Raw genomic sequence first — 18314 nt, 5'->3', positions numbered from 1 at the left:
AAAGAATGATCAGTTAAGTCAGAGAAGTAGATTTATACAGGATCACATAGGTTCTTACTGTAAGTATGAGAGAGATAGATACGTTTTTCTTTAATATATATATATATATATATATATATATATGAGCCTACTTCTGATTTTTTTAAATTCTCATGGAAACAAATTTTCTTTTTTAAGTATCATTAACTGAGGTATAAATAACATACATGAAACAATTAAGTGATCATTTATATGCTAAACTGGGTGGCACTAAGTGTTTTAGGATTTCAGAAAGGAAGATAGCAAGTAGAATGTAAGAGTTGGGGACATTTCATAGAGGAGATGAGACTTTGGTAGGGTCTTAAGAAAAGGTAAGATTTAGATGACAGGAAGGATGGGCATGCTAAACAGAAATAAGAATAGGAGCAAAGACATAAAAGTAGAAATGAATATGCTTGGAAAACTATGAGAAGACTTGCCTGACTGGAGCAAAAATTGTATTATGGAGTCACTGGGATTGGGATTTGGCAAATTTACAATAAGCCTTGAAAAGTTCATGCAAAGGAGTTTATAGTTGATTTGTCAGACTGGAAAGAACAGTTACAGACTTTACTAGTGAAATAGTGAAAATGATTTCCCCAAAAGATAAATCTGCCTATCACACAAAACAGATTGGATGGAATATGTTGCAGCCTGGACTGAAATGGACTTTAGTGTACCATTGTTTATCAGGGAGTGCTCTCCTATCAATACCCGTGCAAGGAAGGAGGAAGCAGAATTGGACAGAGAAGGAGTCAAGCTGTGATAGAGGCCCAAAGATTGCCTTTACTGGCCCCACAGTGAGCTCTGGAGCTAAGGAGACCCATCAGAGGTGTCCTTTTGTCCTTTTTTTTTTTTTTTTTTTTAATAAATAGAGGGGTTTACAACACCCTCCCCCACTTCCACCTCAATGAATCATTTGATATGGGTTGTCCTGAGGCAATCCCTGAAAAATACTGACAGCTAGAGGTGAAATACTGACAGCACTCCCAGAAGCTGGAGCAACAGTCTTTTTCTGAAGGGGGATATAGTTGGCACATGACTGGGCCTCCAAAGGGTAAATAAAACCTAGAAGGGCTACTGATGTAGTTAATAATATTATCCAGTTCCAAAGGTCTGGAGGGAACTGTGGAGTATCAGGAAATAAAGAAGACAGGACATATTCAATCCAGAACATATCCAAATCCTTTTTTAAAAAGTTATCTTTAAGATATAAAGATTATAATTAATAGCAACATTTTTATGGTTAATTTTTCTATGAGTTTTAAAACCAGAAAACAACTAAGATTGTTGAAAAGTTTGGAAATTATGTCATTGAATAAGGACTTAAGAAAATGGGAATCATTCAGAAAGAAAAAAAGCATAAAACTCAGAGAAAATACTGATAATCATGTTGAAAACTTATTCTCGGCCCAGAATCTTACTGAATCTCCAAGGCCCAAATTCATAGTAGTTAACACAATGCCTCCCACATTGCTAGTGTTCCATTGTGTTCTTTAAAAGGAAGAAAGGGAGGTAAGGAGAGCAAGCTCTAGGGCCAATGAGGGAAAGTTATAAGGAAATAAACTGTCAAAGAATTGAAGCTGTTCAAAAGGAAATGAGCTTCTGAGAGAAGCCCTCCCAGTGAAAGGCTCTGAGTGAGCCTTGATTCCATTGGAAACAAAGACTTAAAAGTCATTCCAATACGTTGCACAGAACATTTCTGCACCAAGAAGGAGGAAGAGGTTATTTGGGGTAAACTTTAATCTTACAAATATAAGACTCTGATTTAAAATGCTCAATGACTTTGGGATGGCCCCAGATACTTAATTTCGATGTAAATAAAATTTGTAAACTTTAAAAAATAAAATGACAATATATTTTGCATTTTTGTAATATAGATTATATAATAAAGTCTGAGTCTCTTAAATTTTTCACACTTTTAATTTAGCTGCTGGCTTTTGCAAAGAATTTGAATGTAGAATTCAGCTTGGAGGCAGAAAGAATGGTCCATGGCTATTATCTAGCAAGTCGCAGAATCAGAACAGATTCTATATGTGGATCAAAACTATCAGCATCTGCATTAAAATATTTGTAGGTATTCACTGTAAAATTTTAACGCCAGTATTAACTTTTAAATGATGTGCTTAATTAACTTATTTATCTATTTCATTTGATTTTTGTTTAATTGCTGGTTGGTTGGTTTATAATGTACCTTGTTCCAAGAGAATTTAAGGTAAATTAACAATTCCTTTTGTTATAGTGTTACATCATTTGAACCTCCAATTATTTATTTTCACTAAATTAATTTTTATTAGACCCCCTGTGTAAAGTATATGGATTTCAAATACAAATGATTGTTTTTTAAAATGTGGCTGTGATGCCGAAACTGGTTTGGCTCAGTGGATAGAGCGTCGGCCTGCGGACTGAAGGGTCCCAGGTTTGATTCCGGTCAAGGGCATGTACCTGGGTTGTGGGCACATCCCCAGTAGGAGATGTGCAGGAGGCAGCTGATCGATGTTTCTCTCTCATCGATGTTTCTAACTCTCTCTCTCCCTTCCTCTCTGTAAAAAATCAATAAAATATATTTTTATAAAAAGTGGCTGTTGATATTTGTCAGGAAGAAGAAATTTCCTTTATACTTCTGGCTGGTCTATAATTAAGTTGACATAAAACATAGTAACAGCCCTAACTGGTTTGGCTCAGTGGATAGAGCATCAGCCTGCGGACTCAAGGGTCCCAAGTTCGATTCCGGTCAAGGGCATGTACCTTGGTTGCAGACATGTACCTTGGTTGTGGGCACATCCCCAGTAGGGTGTGTGCAGGAGGCAGCTGATCGATGTTTCTCTCTCATCGATGTTTCTAACTCTCTATCCCTCTCCCTTCCTCTCTGTAAAATAATCAATAAAATATATTTTTTAAAAAAACAGAGTAACAAAAGTAAATAACCATATTTATTTATCTATTTATTTATTTTGTAAATAACCATAGTTAATTACATAGTACTTATAGGAATCCCACAACATGAGGAGCTCAGGAATGGAAAGTTAAAAGAGTATCTATGGCATTCTGAACTAAGGATAAGTAAGGTACTTGAAGCTTCCTGGGGGAGGAAGGTCACTCACAGGATGTTCAGTAATTACATATCTGCCTGTCCTAGAGACAGGTTGTAAAGTTACCTCTGATAATAACTCTGATCATGGGCAAGACCCCAAATTTAAATTTCTTAATCACTGTTAACAGTTTTTGTGTATTCTTCCAGAAATTATCCATTCAAATACTAGCATATACAAATATTTAATTTAAATATATGAGGTATAATAATACATATTTATTTGAGTATGTTTTATATTTTAGATGACTATGTTATTTAAACATTCATATACATGTATATTATAATATATAAATATATATTCATATGGATACTCTATTTTTGCCCAAATGGAATCATGCATGGAATATATAGTATACTATCACACTATCATTACATAAATATTTACCTCATTCTGTTTTAATAGTTGCATGACAGTTTCACTGTGTTGTAATGTGACTGTATCATAGTTTAAATAATCCCCTATTGCTAGACCATTACTTCATTTGGTATAGATTAAAGTATAATCTCAAATAAATTATAAAGTAAGACCAGGAGTAAAGTAATCCATTAAATAAATAAATACCTTGTTATAACTGCAGTATAAAATAAGACAAGTGAAGGACTGGCAGGAAATGTCAAGTAGGAGTCTAAAAGAGATAAATATGTTTAATTTCTCCCAATGGTATATTTATCTTCATAGAGCTGGAAAAAAATGCTAAAGATAAGACAAAGTAGAAATCAACTGTGATGTTTTATAATGGTAAACATAATTATATAATGCTTTCCTTTTTCTGAAGTAATATTTATACTCAAATCAATACTCAGTACTCAAAGCTTAAAAGCTTTGAAAGTTATGTTTTCTCATTTTGTTTTTTCTCTGTAGTAAAAAAGATGTTTTTTATTTAAACTCATATAGCCTCAGTTTATGCTTGACTGTATTGATCCAGAAATAAAACAGTTAATTTTAATATGATAGCTCTACTTTTTCCCATTGTAGAAATAACCCCCAGGAGTGGAGATGGGGGTTATGAAGTAGCAAAGTAAATGAACCACTAGTCAGAAGAATTATAAACCTTGAATTTTTCTCCTACTTAGATAGACAGGTACCTAATAACACCACCCTAGCTTTTCTAAAGAAGTGGAGCTGAACAATACTCTCTTCTCTTTTCCTGAAAGGCTGTATACATATTCTGTCTGGTCAACATTTTTAGAAGGAGCTTGGGTGAGACAGCAGGAACATGATGATCAAATTTGTAAATAAACACTTCTGGAGAGCTCTTCTCAGGTTTGAATGATGGTCTTAGTTAACAAGAAGAAAATTAATAGGATAAATGTAATGTAATGTCCTCAGTTAGATCTCAGCCTCCCTCGTACAAGTGAATGGATGGGAAAGGGTGATAAGGCTTAATATGAAAAAAACTAGATTTCATTCTTTTGATGGTTCATATGAGTAAACAACATAACATGGTTGTTAATAATACTGTGATTTGGGTTGCATTAATAGAATATAGTAAGCATATTAGCATAACCAATGGACACAGACACTGGGGCGGTGTGGGCTTGCCCAGGGTGGGAATGGCTTGGGTGGGGCAGCGGGGGGGCAGTCAATAAGGGGAAAAGGAGACATAATATAAAACTTTAGACAATAAAAAAAAAATAGAATACCTGATATAGTAAGGAAATGTTAGTTCTGCCTCTCTCTATTCTGCTAGTCAAATCATACCTGTAATCATTCTATACTGAAAAGGAGTATTATCCAAATCTGCTCACTAGCCAGAATGGTGAGGGGCCTGAACATTATGTCTTATGACATTTTAAAGGAACTAGGGATATTTATCTTGAGAAAAGAAAACGTGGGCCAACTAGAAAAGTTGTATTTGAATATTTGAAGAGCTGTCACATTTAAGAAGTATTGGGCTTTTTCTGTAATCCCAGAAGACAGAACCACGTACCAGTGGGTGGAAATTGCAGTGAAACCAATTTCAGCTCACATTTATATAATCTTTGTGGGTGAGTCCCAAGATTTTCAATCGCCTTATTTTTGAAATCATAAAACTCCTGTGAATTGTTATCCCCATTTCATACCTAAACTTCAAAGTAATTGCAAAATTAAATAATTTATACAATGTCACACAGGTAGTGAGTTCTGGAGATTTAGCCCAGTTTTTCTGATTCTCAAGTCCAACAGTCATTCATGTATATTATACATACCTAATGAGAGCTTAAGGGAAAATTTTTAGGTAATCAAAAGTAGTTTAAAAAGGAAGGCATGGCCCGGCTGGTTTGGCTCAATGGATAGGGCGCAGGCCTGCAGACTGAAGGGTCCCAGGTTCGATTCTGGCCAAGGGCACATGCCTGGGTCGCGGGCTTGAGTTCCCAGTGGGAGATGTGCAGGAGGCAGCTGATCGATGTTTCTCTCTCATCATTGATGTTTCTAACTCTCTACCTCTCTCCCTTCCTCTCTGTAGAAAATCAATAAAAAATATATTTTTTTTTAGGGAAAGTTCAGAAGAAACTAGACAATAATTAGCCTGGGTGTTGTAGAGAAAATTCAGTTAATTTGATGGGAGTTTGAACTTTAATCTCAAAGTTCTCTTCCAACACTGAAATTTCAAGATTCTATGAGGACTTCAAATAGATGCAGAACTGGGAAGAAAATATTAAGGATGTATCTACAAGAGATATTTAGTTAGGTTAACTTTCCCAACTGTGTGTTTATCTGAACAGAATTTGGGGAGAGGGGGTATAGAATAATAACAATAAGCCAGGGTGGAAACCAACTCTTTGATAATAAGTCAGGATACTTGCTTGTTATAGAATAGTCTGTTCATCTTGGTAAGAAAAAAATGCTTTGGAAAGAAACTAAATTATTTTTAGACATTTTTTATTGATTTCAGAGAGGAAGAGAGAGGGAGAGAGATATAGAAACATCAATGATGAGAATCATTGATTGGCTGCCTCCTGCACATCTCCCACTGGGGACCAAGCCCGCAATCTGGGCAGGTGCCCTTGACTGGAATCAAACCCAGGACCCTTCAGTCTGCTCTATCCACTGAGCAAAACCAGCTAGGGCCTAAATTTTTTTTAAAGAAAGAATATGCTAATCTTTAATGTGTGGCTTATGGTCACATATATCTTGGTTTGTTTCTGCCTAAATATATATCATCTTTATACTGTCAGCATATTTTGATTGGCTTCAGTTTTCTTTTGTAGAATTTCCCTATCTGAAGCCCATGCTCGACTGAACTTAAGGAATAAAGTGCTTAAAGAAGATGTACTAATTGCAGTCTTATTATTTGAAACATCTCTCACATTGAAATATGGTAAGTTTTTAAATTATTAATGATGAGCACAAATAATTATATTTAAACATATTTTTCTCTGTTAAATTAAAATGTTATAGTATTTCAAACATTTTAAAGATTAATAAATTTTTATCAGGTAAAGCCTTTTTTAATTTGAACATTTACTAATTGCTTATAGTAGTATCATTATCTGATGTTAAGTTCCTTATTATGCATAATTGTTTCTGTACTTGAACTTTTGCATTGTTTAAGTAATTCTAGAAAAAATGTACTTAATACAATACATGAAATGATTTTAAATTTACCTTCCTTTTAATATAACATGCAACATTTAATAGTCATGCAGTCCCCCACAGTGGAGTTAGGCACATAGCCAAATAAAATGTGATTATCTTAGCACCTTCTCTGAATTGCTAGTTATAATACTACTAGAGGCTTGTACATGGATTCATGCACATTGAAAGGAAATTACTTAGAAGAAATATTTTAATATCGCTATTCGCCCTTTCTGTATAATAGAAGAGTCAACCAAATTCACAATCGACAATGATAGATGGAAACACACATGTGCGATTGGTGCCAGCAAGAGCTTTATGTATATCGAAAAACTTGCTTAATTAGACCTGCTTTCTGACTTAGCTAAACTTTTTCCAGCCCAGTGAAGCACCCCAGCTGCTCCTTCAGGCAATTGTCAGCAACACACAGTAAATATCAACACAAAGCAGATTATTGTAGATCACTCAGGGAGAACAAAGGGTGAAATATTTAACTGTAGCAGTGTTTGACTATATTTTTTCTGGCTAATCTTTCTGAATCTCCGTTTTCTGGCTAAAGAAAAGAAAATAGGATTCCACCGAGTCTCCTACCTACCTACTCCTGGACTTCTCTGAGGATCAAATGAGATGAGGCACAGGAAACATGCTTCACAGACATTTGGCTACAGTGTAAAATGTTTGCACCTGGCTATAAAGCAAGTAGTGTTTCTGGGCTGAAGAAAGGGGAAGGAGGCTAGTTGTTGCTAGGGAGAGGAAGCCGGGCGTTGCTACGTGAGGTCATTACCTGGCGCCCACAGTGACCATTTTCGGGATGGGTTGGGCTGTGGGCCACATTTTATGCTATGAGGTCATGGCAGCGTTGACTGCGATTTGGTGGGGTGTCGCTCCAGGGTGGTGGTGGGGCCTGTGTCCCACTTGAAGGAAGCCAAGTGTTGGTTTGTCAGCGCCAGGTCCGTGGTACCTGCCAGTGTGGGTCATGGCAGCTCCTGCATTGAGTGTCTGCCCTCTGGTGTTCAGTGCACATCATAGCTACCGGTTGGATGGTCAGAGGGACACTTAGCCTTTTATATATATAGATGACTATAGCATTTAATTATTTGAAATAAATGGAGCTTATTATGGTTTTGCTAATAAAAACATAAGAGGACTCAATGTAAGAGTAAAGAAAGTTGTACTCACAGAATGCTTTGTTGAATTAGATGAGCCATTATTTTGATAAGATAAACTATGTTTCAAACCAAACTTTAGTTCCAATCCTGGGACTTAAAAGGGTATTTTAACACTGACTTTTCTGTGTGTATATGTATAGTGCTTAAATTTGCTTTAAATTCAATTTATATTGTAGTAACTTTTTGCAAAGATCCAGTAGAACAGTGGTTCTCAATCTTCTGGCCCTTTAAAGACAGTCCCTCATGTTGTGACCCAAACATAAAATTATTTTTGTTGCTACTTTATAACTGTAATGTTGTTACTGTTATGAATTGTAATGTAAATATCTGATATGCAGGATGGTCTTAGGCGACCCCTGTGAAAGGGTGATCGACCGCCAAAGGGGTCGCGACCCACAGGTTGAGAACCACTGCACTAGAAAATTAGACATTTGTTCTATAATTATCTAAGTCAAACATTCCTAACCTAGGATCCATGGATACTTAGAGAGTTCTATGGGCTTGTGAATCCCTAAATTATATGCAAATTTGTATATGTGTATTCTTTATACCTTCTTGCTTAGGAAGATAAATAATAACGCCTAGAAAAGGTAAATTATCATCTTGAATTAGTTTTACTTACCTGATTCCCAACCAATACTAAATAAGAGGAAGGATATTTATTTTTAATTTTCTTTATCTTATTTTTAAAATATATTTTCATTGATTTCAGAGAGGAAGGGAGAGGGAGAGAGAGAAATGTCAATGAGAGAGAATCATTAATTGGCTGTCTCCTGCATGCCCCACACTGGGGATCGAGCCCACAACTCGGGCATATGCCCTGACCATGGGAATTGAACCAGTGACCTCTTGGTTCCTGGGTCAACCCTCAACTGCTGAGCCACACCTGCTGGGCAATTTAATGTATCTTTAAATTCTTCTCTTAAAATGTATTTAAAACATAATTGTTAAAATCCAAGACACATTCTTTATGTACCATAAAGAAAAATGCTGCCAATTTTACTAAGATATAACAACAAAGTCATCTAAGACACTACTAGATTTCAGTAAGAAGACAAAAATGTGTCTTTTAAAAAAATCTTTATTGTTGAAAGTATTACATGTCCCTTTTTTTCTCCCAATGACTCCTTATAACCCACCCTCACTGTGTCTTTGAATTTAAAATCTATAACATTATATAGTATTAAGTACTCCTATAGTAGAATATGGTTATTTTCACTTGAAAACTATTTTGTCAAGACTTTTTTAAAGCATTTAAGAAAACATTTGTTGAGGGAAATAAAGCTATGTGAAGATTTTTTCCTTTACTTTTTGTTTTTATAATAAATTTCAGTTTTAAGTCTCAAGCAAAAACAATGTTGAAGAGCTCCTTACTTGTTACTTTAAACATAGCAGGAAAATCATCCATACTCAGGGACATTTTTCTTGGATGCAGAAACCAATAGGTTGTACTCATAAACTAGATTTATGAGTTGGGTTAGCTGAGAGAGGTAGGAATCAAGGAAAACTCCCAGGTTTCTGCCTTGAGAAACTAAGTGGATCATGGTGCCATTTACCAAGACTGGGAAGAAAGAGAAAAAGATTTGAGAGAAAAATCAAAGTATAAATATAAGTTTGAGACATCATACAGAGATATTAGTAGACAGGTATAAGAATATGGAGTTTAGAAGAGAATTCTAACCTAGAAATATAACTTAAGAACCGTCAGGACAGATATGTTGTGAGGAATAGAAGAGCAAGTGTGCTAGAGAAACTCAGCAGGGTTGACAGGCAATGCATGTACCCATTTGAGATTTCTGTGATTCATATAAAGTAAAACCTAGAAATGCTAATTACATTTGTGATTTTCAGTCTAGCAGCCTGAATGCAGGCACAAAGTAAATGGTTGGGTTCATACAGAGTTGAGGTTTTGATAGATAAGCGTGGCAGAGTGTTGCATTGGCAAGGGAGGGACTCAAACTGGTTGAAAGAGGGAAGTGAATTGAAGGAAGATTGGAGGTCACTGTGAGAAGCATAGGAGATGGTGCAAGGGAGCAGGACATTTGAATTAATGACTTTAAAGTTTCTGGTAATATCAGTTTCCTATAACCTTGAGAATGTGCGTGGTGAAGGTGGAGGGGGAAAGGTTAGGATGAAGGGAGGTCAGGAGCTAAGTGGGCCTTTCACATGAAAATAGTTGAATGGCAGATATTGTGGAAAAGATGAAGATTGTGAGCCAAGGGCTGAGAGCTGGTTGTTGAGTTGACTGGATGGAGAAGGGCTGACAAAGCCCAGGTGGAATTGAGCATTAAAGAAAGAAAGATTTGTATCAAGAGGAAAACAGGGGCAAAAATGGTCTGAAAACAGCAAAAGGGCAGCAAGTTAGGCACTGACTCAGTCTTATGATACGAGGGCATGTGGGGTGTTTGAGAAAAGCACCTTCACCTTAAAGAGCCACAAGGAAAGCAGTGTTCTCGAGAACAGCAGGTTTCAGGTAAGGTAAAGCAGGAAAGGGAGCAGTCCCCAAAGTCTGAGGCTATAGAAGTGTTTACTGATGACAGACAGCTCTAGGAAGGTAGGCATTGTCAGCTTGGCTAGTAATTGTACTCCTGGCCAGGCACATTTACAGGTACTCATTCAATGAAACAATTTAAGAGCTTAACTCCTATGTTATAGTTAAGATTTTTTTTTAAATCGTGATGAAATATACATAATATAAAACTGTCTTGCCCTAGCCAGTTTGGCTCAGTGCATAAAGCGTAGGCCTGCAGACTGACGGGTCCCAGGTTTGATCCCGGTCAAGGGGGTCAAGGGCACGTGCCTGGGTTGCAGGCCCCATCCCCAGTAGGGGGTGTGCAGGAGGCAGCCAATCAATGATTCCCTGTCATCATTGATGCTTCTATCTCTCTCTTCCTCTCCCCTCCTTTCTGAAATCAATAAAAATATTTTTTAAAAAACTGTCTTGCCAAAACCGGTTTGGCTCAGTGGATAGAGCGTCGGCCTGTGGACTGGGGGGTCCCAGGTTCGATTCCGGTCAAGGGCATGTACCTGGATTGCGGGCACATCCCCAGTAGGAGATGTGCAGGAGGCAGCTGATCGATATTTCTCTCTCATCGATGTTTCTAACTCTCTCCCTTCCTCTCTGTAAAAAATCAATAAAATATATTTTAAAAAACTGTCTTAATCATTTTTAAATGTACAGTTCAGTGCTGTTAAATACATTCATATTGTTGCCACCATCCATCTCATTTTTCCAAACTGAAATTTCATATCCATTAAACAATAACTCCCAATTCTCTCCTTCTCCCTATCTCTAGGTACCTCATATAAGTGAAATCTTATATTTGTCCTATTTTGTTTGGCTTAGTTCACGTAATATAATTAATGTCTTCAAGATTCATCCATGTTGTAGCATGCAGTAGAATTTCCTTTCTGTTTAAGACTGCCACATTTTGTTTATCCATTCATCCATCAATGGACACTTAAGGTGCTTTCCACCTTTGGCTATTGTAAATAATGCTGCTATGAACATAAGTACACAAATATTTGAGACCTTGTTTTCAATTCTTTTGGGTATATAACCAAAGGGAATTGTTGGGTTGTATAGTAACTGTGTTTATTTATTTTTATGAATTGACATACTGTTTTCTATAAGGGTTGCATCATTTTACATTCCCACCAACAGTGTACAAGAGTTCCAGTTTCTTTTCTTTTTAAAAAATGTTTTTGATTTTTAGAGAGAGAGGAGAGGAGAGGGAGATATACATAGAAACATCAATGAGAGAGAGAAACATCAACATCAATAGGCTGCCTCCTGAGCGTCCCTCGCTGGGGATGGGGCCCACAACCCAGGCATTTGCCCTGACCAGGATGGAATCAGCAACCACCTTGTGCTTAGATAGATCTTCAACCACTGAGCCATACCAGCCAGGCCTTTTGTTTCTGAGAGTAATCGTCCTGTGGGTATGAGGTGGTATCACATTATGGCTTGATTTACATTTTTTAATTATTTTTTAATCCTGACTGGAGGATATTTTTTCATTGATTTTTAGAGTGAGAGAAAGGAGAGAAACATCAGTGTAAGAGAGACACATAGATTGGTTGACTCCCACACACACTCTGACCAGGGCTGGGTATCGAACCTACAACTGAGGTACGTATCCTTGATGGGGAATCAAACCAGTCAAGGGTTGACACTCTAACCCAGCTGTTGGCAAACTTATGGCCCGCGGGCCGGATTCGGCCCGTTTGAAATGAATAAAACTATTGAAAAAAAAGACCGTACCCTTTTATGTAATGATGTTTACTTTGAATTTATATTAGTTCACACAAATACTCCATCCATGCTTTTGTTCCGGCCCTCCGGTCCAGTTTAAGAACCCATTGTGGCCCTCGAGTCAAAAAGTTTGCCCACCCCTGCTAACCACTTAGCAAACTGGCCAGGGCTCCATTTTTCTAATGATTAGTGATGTTGAGCATCTTTTTATGGGCTTATTGACCATTTGTGTATCTTTGTGGAGAAATGTCAACTCAAGTGAAAAGTGTTGCCTTTTCTCTTTTTTTTTCTTTTGATGTATACAAATTTTATTTCAATATGGTTTATCTCTTTTGTTGCCTGTGCTTTTGGTGTTGTCCTAGAATACATTGCTGAATCAAATGTTATGAAGCATTTCCCCAGTGTTATTTTCTTAGGGTTTTGCCGTTTTAGTTCTTGGATTTATTGAGTTAATTTTTAATTTTGTATGATGTAAGGGAAGGGACCAACTTCATTCTTTTGCAAGTGGATATAATTTTCCTAGCACCATTTGTTGTAAAGCCTGTCCTTTCCCTATTGAACCCTTGTTCAAAATCATTTAATGATATATGTGAGGGGATATTTCTAGACTCCTATTACATTGCATAGGTTTGTCTTTATGTCAACGGTTCTTAATAATTGTGAAATGTGCAATGTCTTTAGCCTCGATCAACTTAACCTTTATCAAATAAATACTAGTGTTTCCCTACCTTTTAATACCCCACCTACTTACACCACCAGTCAGCTTCAAAAGTAGAATGACTAGTGCAATATAAGGCAGATTTCTAGTTTCCAAACTTTAAAATGTAAACATGTCTTCCATTGGCCCTGGTACCAGTGTATAAATTTACTGAACATTACTGGGTCTCAAAAAAAGTCAGATTCAAGTGCTTATTGAAATACCCTATTAAATAGGTCAGAACTTAATTATAAAACTTTCACTACTTTGTTGAAAATGTTATTTCATATTTAGCATTTTAAGTAGTATTTCTCATTTACGCTTTTTTCCTTCTTTTCTTAGGGGCCACTGTATTTTGTGTTGCTCCAAATGCAGTATTTCCATTCGAACTATATAATGAAGAATATTTAGAACAAAGGGATATCTATCTGACTCAGTGCCAACAACAGCTCCTACAATTTATTGCCACATATGGACCTGGGACAGCTGTTTTCGCTAGCGATGAATAGGCAATCTGAGGAAATTTTTCTTCATTCCTACTTCAGCAGTAGGAATGTGATATTGAAGTAATCCTTCAGGTATTGTATATAGAAGTTATATTAGAATGCCACCTTAAAAATACAAAATATGGTTTCTTCAAATTAATGCTAATAAACACTAATTCAAATCACAAAGCCAACAGCAGAAATTTAAAACTTAGGAGAATCTTATAAAAAACAAAGAAAAGAACAACTCTGGCTAGCCCAGTATACCAGTGGGCAAGATAAAAATACTGAATGTTGCAAGTTAAGCAATGTAAAAAATGGTAACTTCTATGTAGTTCCCTCCACTTGTCACAAGATGGCAATAGCACTTTAAATGAGAGTACCTTCAAATTAAATGGTTTTCTCTTGCACTTTAAAACTGACACATTGAGTAAATTAACAATTGATATAACCACATGTCTCAAATTTAAGGACTTTGTGTTTTACTAGATATTGACATGTTCATTACATAGTTTTATGGAGTCAGGAAAAGCCTTGAAATTTCCATTTTTGTATAAGCCAGGTTAAACAAAAAGGAATTTAAGTCAAATCAAGCAAGTAATTGGTTGGTTGTTTAAACCTAAATGGTTATAAAGAAGGTACTAGAAAACAAAGAAACCAACTTACTTCTTCATTTTTAGAGGGCAGATACCTGCTCTGAAAAGGGAGACACCATGAGAAAATATACTTTTTTTTTTAGGGAGGAGAGGGGGAGATCAGAAAATATACTTCTTATAAAATCCCCAAATCCTTTTCATTTTTCAAAACTTTAATTTTACTCACTAAAAAGAAGTCACCTGAAATTTGCCATCTTATTAACCAAGATACCACCATACATTTATTCTTTAGAAATTGGTCTGAGTTTAGCCATAAAGTGGATAGTTCTCATTCTTGATATGACTTTGACAAATCATTCACTATTTCCTACTCATTCAACAATACTGAGTATCTACTGGTGCCAATTTTCATAAGGCAGTTGTTTTAAAAAGTACATAGTACAATCCTATAATGTCAAGACCTTATTTTTCTGGTTCTGAGATGGCCAAATATTTTATAAAACTAAGACCCACAAAATGCCCTCTATTTTACAATAACGTGTTATTTGAGAGGGGATTTTCAGATGTCACCTCATGCAGATTCTAAACGTTGCCATATACATTTTGTACTGTTTACCTTTCCATCATGAAATTATAATCCTAATTAAAAACAAGGTATTATGAGACTCAATAGAGGAAAACAAGATTTAAATTTTCACCCAGGCAGGAACTGAGTTCATTCTTAGAATTTTCATAAATTCTCAAGTCCTAGGAAGACTGGACTGCCCAGCCCCCATTTTCCTTAATTACTTGTACTGGGATTGTGATTACTTTTTTGTTCACAAAGAGAAAAGCAAATTAAAACTTGTACATTACAGGTGAAGCCTTTAGTTGTGAGGGGCAATGCATTAGGGAGTTTCCAACTATACTTGTCCTCATCCGTGGAATATATTCCAAGACCCCAAGTGGATACCTGAAAGCATGAATAGTAGCATTTTCCCTCTATGTACCTATGATAAAGCTCAATTAGGCACAATAACAGGTCTAATATAACACAAAATAGCTAACAGGTAATGTACAGTGCAGCTACACTGGATAAAAGAATGATTCTCATTCCTTAGAACTGCGTGCAATTGTAAAACTTAGGAATTATTTCTGGATTTTCCCATGTAATCTTTTTGGACTGTGGGTAACTGAGGCTATGTCTCTTAGGATTATATCATTCCAGATAGAACAGAGAACAGGTCTGAAGGGAGGGCCTCTAGTATACAGTGATTAGGGCCTCCCCAGAAATCCCCTTAAGGCAGCGGTTCTCAACCTGTGGGTCCCAACCCCATTGGTGGTCGAACGACCCTTTCACAGGGGTCGCCTAAGACCACCCTGCAGATCAGATATTTACATTACGATTCATAACAGTAGCAACATTAGTTATGAAGTAGCAAGAAAATAATTTCATGGTTGGGTCACAACATGGGGAACTGTATTTAAAGGGCCAGAAGGTTGAGAACCACTGCTAAGGGCAAGAAAGGGTATAAGAACTGGAGGTTCTAAGAAACCTCCCCAGTTGCCTGCCATCTCAAGGACAATCACTTTCCACAAATAGGGGATTAACATGCTATCCCTCCAGTATGTAAAAAACAAGTCCGACTAATGACTATGAGAATGGAGTGGTTTAAAGATTTGATGTTTTAAAGAAAACAGGTTTTAATGCTCATCAATTAAAAGTATTCAAACGTGTGTTTTCTATAATAACTTTATTGTGATTTTCTATACAATTTTATTGATCATTGTTAAATAAAATATTACTTTTCATCATTTGTTCCAGTTCTTATCTTCTTGACCAATTCTTTGCTTTTCCTTCCAAAAATGTCACAGGCCACACCTGGGGGGAAAAATCAGAAACCAATAGTGAAAATCATTTTGTACCTAACAAAGGCAACTGGATATGGTCCCAGCCCCTTTTAATTATCAGTAGATGCTTGACAAATCATAATTGCTTACCTGAAGCAATGAAGAATTTTTAAACACCACAGCTAAGAACTTGGTCATTCACTTGCAGTTACCTATATGTTGAAAAGAACATTTCACTGATTTTAGTAAAAAAATTGCATTATAGCTGAATTCACATAATCAATAGATAACTGGCAACTCAGTCTTAAAATGATTTCTTCAAAGAAACCCTCAGCTGGGTAAACGGCAAAAAGTAATTTAAGTCATCATTGTGCCAGTTATTAAACCTTTCCATGTCAAAAATGTATCCAACATTTTCGGTACTGTTCTTCAGAACAAAACCACAAGTACATTAAAACCCCCATGCAATTTAACAGTAACCTTTGGTACCTTGTTACATGCCGTCGTTCTCCTGGGGGTTTAGTCATCCTGTCAAGTTTCTGGAAAACATTCATAATAACCTTCATTCATCTTCAACTCATAGGCTCTGTTGCATCTGTAAATTAATATTTTGTTGTAAATTTTTATTTGTACTTGCATGCTTAGCATCTTATATGCAGGAAGGGTCCTGTTCTAGTTTTTTTCCTTATCAGGAACCAGTTGCCTGCCACCTCAAGGACAATCACTTTCCACAAATAAGGGAATTACTAACATACTTTCCCTCCAGTATGTAAATTCTCCTGACCAGTTTTTAAAAACCACTAATACTGAGACCATGTTGTGGAGTAATTTCTATTTTTTGTTTAACATATCTCTAATGGAACACAAGAATGTACTTGCTGCTTAATTCTACCTTTATGATAATCAAAACCGATAAACCTAAAATTTAATTTCTACAATGATTTGAGAATGTTAGTCCTTCTGACTAATTAGACCTTAATAATTCCAAGCTGGAAATGGACTCATTATCAGGGGTGGGGGAAATGGCGGATAAATTTATATTCTTTACCGTGGCAGTATCGACTTTAAGCCATGATGGTGCTAATGAGTACCCAGCCATTGCTTTTCTGTCTCTGAGTTTGACGAGGATGAGCCAGGTTAAAGGTCAGATATATTAAATCAAGTGTGCAGACCTCCCAACTAAGAGCATTACAATGGCAAATCTAATCTGGTTTTAGAGCAGTTACATTTTGTCGGCATCATTATCGGACACAGTTCTGTAATTAAATCCCAAGTTGCCTGAAAAGTCACTGAGATACAGCAAGGGCATGGCTAGGCCCACAGACCTTGTCCTAGCAGAGGATAAATCGTTGAACCAGACAGCTACTGGAAATGATTTATGAAAGCACATCAAATGTGGGGCCCTGCAAAACAATTTATCATTTTCAGGTCTTGAAATGCTGAAATATTTCACATAATCAATACGAGGAACAGACTACTGGTTATGAATAACTGTGACTGGGGAAATTTCAGTTTAATATATGATGCATAGGAACTACTGACAACTGCCCGGCCTCCGTAAGGATGATCTACTTTAACCCATCACACTTGTCCTGTTAGATTGTTCCGGGTGAAGCAGTGTGTTTTACATTTGGGGAGAGGAAAAATAACCCACATTGTACACCAAGTCTCATCGATGAGGCATTTATAACTCGCTTTTCTTCAACAGGCAACATGGTCTCCCAGCTGTTGGCCAGTTTCTTCTGTATTACGTGCAGAAACAGACATCGTAAGTAAACGCCATCACCGAAAGTAGAGTAGGCATTTTAGGCCTAAGCCTCCTCTATACACAACATATTGTTCTCCAACTTCAACTTTTAGATTCTACCTAGAAAAGAAGATCCAGAACAAACGCGGTAAGCAGCTCTACTGTGTCCGGACCATAACTGTTAATGTCAATAGGTAAACTGTGCTCTTAACAATTAAAAATAAAATCAGAGTACAAGTAAGGGTCTTACATCTGAGAGAGAAGAATCCCTCCCGCGTTCGAAGGCTGTGCCGCCGATTAGAGACCTGACACCTTCCAGGCCGCACAGTGACACAGCTTCACCGGGGACACCGACTAAAGGGCCCAGAGAAGGCCCGGGCGGGGCACCAAGCCCCTGGCCGTACCTTCCCCCGCCTCGGATCCAACCGAATCACAGGCCTAGTTTATGAGCGGAGAACCGCCGAAACCGGCGTTGACTAAGAGAAGGGTCCGTTAAAACTCGCAGGTGGTTACTCACAAAATGCGACAGAGCAGATGGCGTGGAAGAAAGCTCGTGGCCGCGCCAACTGGGGGTGAGGGCAGAGGCCGCACCCTGGGCAAGGGGCAGAGACTCCCGGAATGGAGGCCCCGGGAGCAGGACCCGAGAGCTGCAGGCCCTAAGGCGGGTGTGGGCAGCCACAAGGGGTCGGGTTCCCCGCAGAGAGAGAGAGGAGCAACTGAAATCGCCGAGACTCCCACCTGGAAAAGCCCGGCGACGCGCCCGCGGGCGCTTCTCCCCGACCACCAACAACCGCATGGCCGATGGCAGCCCGCGCGGACTCCTCCGTCCGGCGCCGACGGAAAAGGAAGCTCGCGGCCGTTGCG

The 18314-nt window shown here is 37.4% G+C and overlaps 1 protein-coding gene and 1 long non-coding RNA gene across 5 annotated transcripts in view; one reads left to right on the top strand and one right to left on the bottom strand.

The window, feature by feature from the left end:
- The window catches only part of MCMDC2 (minichromosome maintenance domain containing 2), a 33840-nt gene extending 19148 nt beyond the window's left edge, over positions 1–14692 (top strand). For all 4 annotated transcript variants that reach the window (XM_015559553.1, XM_015559552.1, XM_006756912.2 and 1 more), the window contains 3 exons: positions 1949–2091; positions 6305–6414; positions 13135–14692. In XM_015559553.1, the coding sequence (XP_015415039.1) occupies positions 1949–2091; positions 6305–6414; positions 13135–13301 (420 nt within the window). In that variant the 3' untranslated portion in view covers positions 13302–14692. The remainder of the gene's footprint in view (positions 1–1948; positions 2092–6304; positions 6415–13134) is intronic.
- Positions 14693–15587: 895 nt separating this feature from the next.
- Positions 15588–18314, bottom strand: LOC102751947. Its single transcript, XR_435303.2, has 4 exons — positions 18189–18314; positions 16193–16298; positions 15854–15915; positions 15588–15734 (listed from the first exon to the last, which is right to left on the bottom strand). It is a non-coding gene; the product is annotated as an uncharacterized LOC102751947 (long non-coding RNA).

This window comes from Myotis davidii, unplaced genomic scaffold (assembly GCF_000327345.1).
Source record: "Myotis davidii unplaced genomic scaffold, ASM32734v1 scaffold393, whole genome shotgun sequence".
NCBI lineage: Eukaryota > Metazoa > Chordata > Mammalia > Chiroptera > Vespertilionidae > Myotis > Myotis davidii.
The sequence above is the reverse complement of the archived record's forward strand: the minus strand, read 5'-3'. Positions and strand labels throughout refer to the sequence as shown.